General features: G+C 46.8%; 1 protein-coding gene across 1 annotated transcript; it reads right to left on the bottom strand.

Moving 5' to 3' along the window:
- Positions 1-506: 506 nt before the first annotated feature.
- Positions 507-6,002, bottom strand: LOC103626626 (putative adagio-like protein 2). The gene is made up of 2 exons (XM_008647029.4): positions 5,449-6,002; positions 507-2,728 (listed from the first exon to the last, which is right to left on the bottom strand). The coding sequence occupies exons 1-2, from the start codon at positions 5,676-5,678 to the stop codon at positions 1,129-1,131; spliced, it is 1,830 nt and encodes a 609-aa protein (XP_008645251.1). The 5' UTR covers positions 5,679-6,002; the 3' UTR covers positions 507-1,128.
- Positions 6,003-6,330: the final 328 nt, after the last annotated feature.

Here is a 6,330-nt window from a genome sequence, read left to right as displayed (position 1 = left end):
GCTGCTGGGACTGTGAAAGACCTTCCGTGCTGGAAGGCGATGAAAGGAGCTGCTAGTGTGTGCGTGTGTCGGCCTCGCGAGCAGACTTCGTGCTGGACTGTCTGTGATCTGTGCTTGGGCTTATCGAGTGCTTTCGTGCTAGCCTTGCCGACTTCAGTTGCCTTTCCTCTGATGGCTTTCCTGCCGTGTCTGCTTGATTCCGGTTCAGATGCCTGGTATCTGTGCTTGTCTTTGTACCTTGTACGCCATTAGTGTCCCTTTTTCTTTCTCTGATGCGTCAGAGATGACAAAATGGAAAGAAAAAACTCTGTTTGGAACGGTTATAGTTGTCGATAATATAAGCAGCCAACCAGGCAGTTCGGCAGGTCACGATAACAATATTTACACATTGAATCATAGTAAGACGATAAAAATCAAATAACAGAAACTCTAGACACGACACATACATGGCCGTCGCCTGTTGTTGGTTTGCCAGCACCAAACCCTGATCCCAGGTAAGATAAATGTCGCGGTAAGATGGAACTGTTGATATTCATAATTCATCCTTTGATAATCAGATTAAAAAGAAAATGTTATAGGTATCACTAACAGCTGAGGTAAGCACAAAGTGATACGAAAGGCAAAATTAAATACAGCAGGTGTGTCTGTGTTACAGCTTCTCCAGAAAGCAGCAATTGAGTAAGCACGAAGTGGCGCAAAAGCATAACAAAGAAGCTTCACAGCAGTTGATGGGTCAAAAAACAGAAGACCACAGCATCAGTTGTCACCGAAGGCAGGCGCAACCAGAAGGCAGGGTACCTGTTGCATCAGGGGCTCCAGCGACATAATGCCAGTGTCCCATTTGAAACATGATAAGAACTGAGATTAGCTTATGGATGCCAGCTATTCCATCATTTCAGATCATACGAACAGCAGCAGCAGAGGTAACTTATTCCTACTTTTAGACCAGCTGACTCCCAGGCATGGCACAAGTAATCAGGTCTGGTTGTCCACTTCACCAACCCTTTTGTGCTTGTGCTTGCACACCACTGTTGGAAAAAAAATCTGCCTCAAGTCATATGAACAGGTAGCTGTCTCCAGAGACATTGCTTCAAGGAAGCTGGAAAGCTTGCTGGGACCTTCCCATCTTCAGACTAATGAGCTTGCTAGAGAAAGCTCGTGTATTTCAGTTAGCGTCCACTCTTCTCCAGTTTGTCCTCCAAGAACTATTGCCTTTGTCCCTCCGACAACACAAGTACTGTGGCCCCAGGCGAACCGTGGAGGATGCCCTGGAACATTCAGAAGCCTCCAGGTTGGCTTATCTTCCGTTGGATCCAGGAGGTAAAGTTTTGAAGCAGAGTGAAGACCCGCCACAGAACCACCAAATATCAGAACTCTCCCACCAGGAAGGCTCACGACAACATGGTCGAGGCGAGGTGGTGGGCCGACCCCAGCAGGATTACCAGCTCCTGGCATCCTGCTGCCAGTTATGCACCGCCAGCAAGGCTTGTCTTCACTTAAATCTAGAGTGAACACATCACTAGATCTAAGTCGTAGAGGACCACTTTTAGCAAGGCCACCAAACATCAGGATTTTCCTGCCATCATAGACAGATAGCGAGTGCCCCAGCCTTGAAGGTGGAGACCAAGATGCAGGTATCTCCCTCCAAACAGGTCTTTCCATTGTCACATCTAGGAGGTAGGTATCGCTGAGAAGAACACCAGAGTCCGCACATCCACCAGAAACCACCAGCTTGGTTCCATCAACAGTGCAGGAGCTATGCCATGACCGTGGTACAGGGGGTGCAAGGCCAGGAATCTCACGCCAAGTTGGATGCTGTGCATCAAGATCCAAAATGAAGACGTCATTAAGCAGACCCTGCCCCCCACAGCCACCAAACAGAATCAGCCGTGATCCATTCAGGCATGACAGGGTATGGCCCCAGCGACCAGGAGGAGCTGCGCTCACGTTGATGTGCCTCCATTCTGGCTTGCTGGCACTCAAGTCCAGCACAAATGTATCATTCATCGGCTGCATGTTAACACCCTCTCCACCAAATAGAACAACACGGTTCCCTACGGCACAGGCACTGAAGTTGCAGCGAGATGGCTCAACTGCACCACCGACTGTCAATTTCCTCCAGGCAACAGCTTCAAGGGTGGTTAACTCTCGTGCTAGCCGGCCCCATGCCAAACTTCTTGATCCTGCCACAGTCTCAAGGGCCCGAGTAGCTTCAGTGCCCCATGCATTCTGACAAACCATCCTCCAAAGGTCTTCATTCCTTGTCATGTGATGAAGTCGCTTGCAAACAGAGTTTACTGATGCTATATCCCTGGGCGACAGTTTGGACAAGATCTTCTGGCAAATTACCTCATCACTCAGCAGAAAGAGACTAGAATGTTCCCACAAATTACCCTTGCCTACTGGAGTTGGTGAGTCAGTGTTGCCAGGTGCAATCCATGTAGATCTTGCAAGTTCCTTTGTCACAGAGCCAGAAGATGGCCCCAAGTCAACATTAGAATCATTGAAAAACTGAATGCCCATATAGTGTGTTATTACTTCATCGTCTCCGTATATGGGTGTTAATTGCAGCCTGGCCATGTATGGAGAACAATCTTTTCTAAAATTTAACAGATCACCATGAAATTCAGTCCCTTCATCTAAACATCTCCGAATCCTAGTAACAACTGCTGCATCAACAAGGGGATGCCTCCTCTGAGCAAATGGTCCTCTGCATTGTAGGAACCGGCTGTAAAAAAGCATCAAAACGATTAAAAATAGGCTTAAAATAAGACATAAGTGAACATTGTACTAGTAAACTGACTAGCATACCATGTAAAATTCTTACATTTGATCAGAAGCAACAGAAATATACAAAAGAAAAAAATGTAACGTCAACAGAACTAGCAAACATGGAACTTACCCTCTTCTATTAGCAGCTGAGTAAAAGTAAGCAAGGTATGTTCAGAAGTTCATGGTGCCTTCATTATTTAACTACTGCTGATACTATAGATTACATTTAGTGCGCCTTAAATGTATGAACCACATGACTGATCAGTTATTTCTAGTTTCTACCACTAATTCCTAACTATAATTTCCATGGCAACTAAGCTTTTTATGCTTTCCTATACAACTGTTCAAGCAATCAACCCCCCTTCATATATCAATTAAAACCCCTTAAGGCATTTCTATTTGGTCTCTAACTATGTGATTGGTTGTGGTATCGTAGCAGACTGGTCCGGCTTGGCCAGTATGTAAAGAGTCAAGCTCCTTATGTCCTGGCTAGGTACATGCGTAGACTTTTGTTTGGTTGTTAGCATTAGTATATTCAGGTTGGATATAGCTAGTGTTTGGTTGTTTGCATCAGAACAAAGATCAAATAAAATAAATAAATAAATCTTCAATATTTATATAACAAATGTGGTCTAGTTTTGTTTATAAAAATGTTAAGAACATATATCTAAAATTAGTTTAGTGATTGGATATTTGAACTAAGAGATATGGTAAAAAAAGCTAAAGAGAATATTTTTGGAATCCGTCTCATGGCAGAGAGGTGCATGCCGTCAGCCTGCATCCGCTCAAACGCAGGTCGCGGGCGTATGTAGCGAGCCTGGCCCGACCTCTGAATTTCCATGCGCTCGGCTTGGATGCACAAGTCACTCAACCAAACACGACATGCTTTGAAGATCCACGGGTGCAGGTGCAGCTAGCCAAACAGACGGTAAAAGAACTTAGTTACCAGTACCAGTCTACCACTGGTAATATATTGTGGTCAGCACATAACTTCTTTTCTAAGGTAAAAGAGTAGGATTCTGCTTTTGCTGATGCCGTCAACAACCTTGACCATCGTGCCGGCCAGGTATTACTAAATCTTTCTTGAGACATCTGGCCAAATTTATTTAAATTTGTTCCATTGTGGCACATGTGTGTGTTTGTGAGATTGTGGGGTTTAGTCCCACCTAGGTAGTTGAGGCTGAGGGTGAGTTGGACCAACATACAAGTCTTCTAGAGTAGATTCTATAACACCAACTGAGCAACCCTGTGTTAACCCCTTTATGGGAATCGAGAACGAAAGCATAAGTAGGCTGGCCAGCATGCTGAGTGGTTCTAAAAAAGGGCAGAGCCAGTGCCGGAGGCTCTGACATGAGTGGCTCTAGGGAAGATAAACCAAGGCGAGCCTCACTCAGTGAGACACCTCTTACAACTGCATCAAGCCTGCCCTTTACATATCACTCTGCAAACTGAGTGGTTCTAAAAGACCAATAAAATTTTTACAATAGCAATCTGCAGATTAAGAGGAAGTGTGCAAATTGGAGCCAGAAGATGAAACATGTATGGAAAGGAACATATCATCAACGTATGTGATTTGTCACCGCCAGACTGAACTATACAAATATTTTAGAAACTAGCTTCAGTAAACGATTGAATCCACACTGTTCAAGAAAAATAAACCAGCTCCATCAATTCTCAAGGGATACTTGACTCATGTGAAACATCGTTCTAGGCTGCAAATAGATCATTTTCCTTCCAAATGGTGTGAAGAAGTGTACAATAACAACAAAACAAAAAAGCCTTTTAGCCCCAAGCAAGTTGGGGTAGGCTAGAGTTGAAACCCAACAGAAGCTACAAATCAAGGTTTGGTCATGAGAATAGCTGTTTTCCATAAGGTTAAATCTTTGTGTATGTCAAACTGTGAAGAAGTGTAAACATCCTTAAAATATTCTCCCTTGCTACTTATGCTAGGATAAAATTTCAAGAGGTAAATAAATTGTTTTCATCTTAGATTCCCACTCCCTAGCAAACAATTTGATGGATTAGGAGTTATAAAATCGATTTGGGCCAACCATTTTTTGGAAACCACACTCTCTAAGGAGAATCTAGAAGCAACATGTCATATACACCAAACACCATCTTGACTATGGTTGCTGCAGTAATTCATGCAAATGGAAACCTTGATTAATCATGGTTCAGAAAGCTTAAACTAATAACACCAGAAAAGAAATAAAACTGCATTTTAGCAATTTAACCTAGCAAAGCAGCTAAATAGCACCACGATTTGATTCGAGACAGCCATTCCAGACCCAAATATTAGCTATGAGCTACGGAATACTGCTGAAGTCACCACGAAACAGCAACAAGCACATAGGCTGTTTGGTTTGGGGAATGACCCCGTCTGGCATCAGTGCGTCCAGCATGTGTTCGACCGACTATTTCAAGAGGAACGAGTAGATGCCGTGAATATACTGGCGGAGGGTGCGATCTCATGGCGGATGCGTTGGTTCCCCTTGCCAAAACAAACAACCCACCGAGGTTCGGATGACTCCCCCCGGTGTCATTCCATGAACCAAACACGCTATAAAAACCTCCCGTGGTGAATCACGCGCCCCAAGCGCCTCCTCTAGCAACGAACAAATCCCCCACCCCGTGGTTATCGAATCGAAACAGGAGCCGGCAGGTCAGTCGGCTCACCAGTTCCTCCCAAGCACCTCCTCGGCGCTGTATCCAGTGGAGCTCTCGAACCCGCGGTTGACGTAGATGATGGGGAAGTCGGGCTCGAGCGCGTCGGAGACCACCATGCCGCACGCGCCCAGCACGCCCTCGATGGCCAGCGAGAACCCCGGGCCCGCGTCCCCACCCCCGGGGCGGACCTCTTCTTCCTCCTCGTCATCGCCGCCGTCAGAATCGCTGTCCCACTCCATCGCCGCGGGAACCCTAGCCCATGCCGGGGCGCGCCGCTAGGGTTTGTGGTCGGAGCGGGGGCGAGAAGGGCGGATTTATACGGAGGCGGGACCGGATTGGCGAGGTCAACCGCGAGGGTAATCGGGGGAAGGGAGGGGAGGGCAGGGCAAGGCGGCGGCACTGGACAGGACTGGAAGGTGGTGGAGGAGGGAGCAGCGACGAACGAGTGGACGACGACGGCGAGGCGAGGCGTTTGGGACTTTGGGGAGATGAGAGAGCCGGGTGGCCGATCGGCGCCGTCGGATCTCAGGGTCCAGGGCGGGTGGACGGCTGAGATCGTCCTCATGATGTGCGTATCTCTATCGTGAGCTTTAAAAGGCGGGGACCTGATAGCCCACGTAACCCGTTAGCCCGCTAATTGTTGGATCTGACGTGAACACGGTATGGACCGTTCGATCGCCTCGCAGCAGGTCTTCCGCCCATTAAGCCACGAACCCGGAAGGTCGCAGCATGGGCAACGCTGGTAGTAGCACTTAAGCACGTGTGAATCGAGTGGGGCGTGGATTCAGTGTCCTTTAGTACCCTCGTATTCAAGCTGAAATGACAGCATGAGGCACATTCATTATGCACATGCCTGTTTTATTATATTAAAGAAATCAGTTGTTTGTATGT

Source organism: Zea mays, chromosome 5 (genome assembly GCF_902167145.1).
Source record: "Zea mays cultivar B73 chromosome 5, Zm-B73-REFERENCE-NAM-5.0, whole genome shotgun sequence".
Lineage (NCBI taxonomy): Eukaryota > Viridiplantae > Streptophyta > Magnoliopsida > Poales > Poaceae > Zea > Zea mays.
Note: the sequence above shows the minus strand (reverse complement) of the source record. Positions and strands in the feature narration are given on the sequence as shown.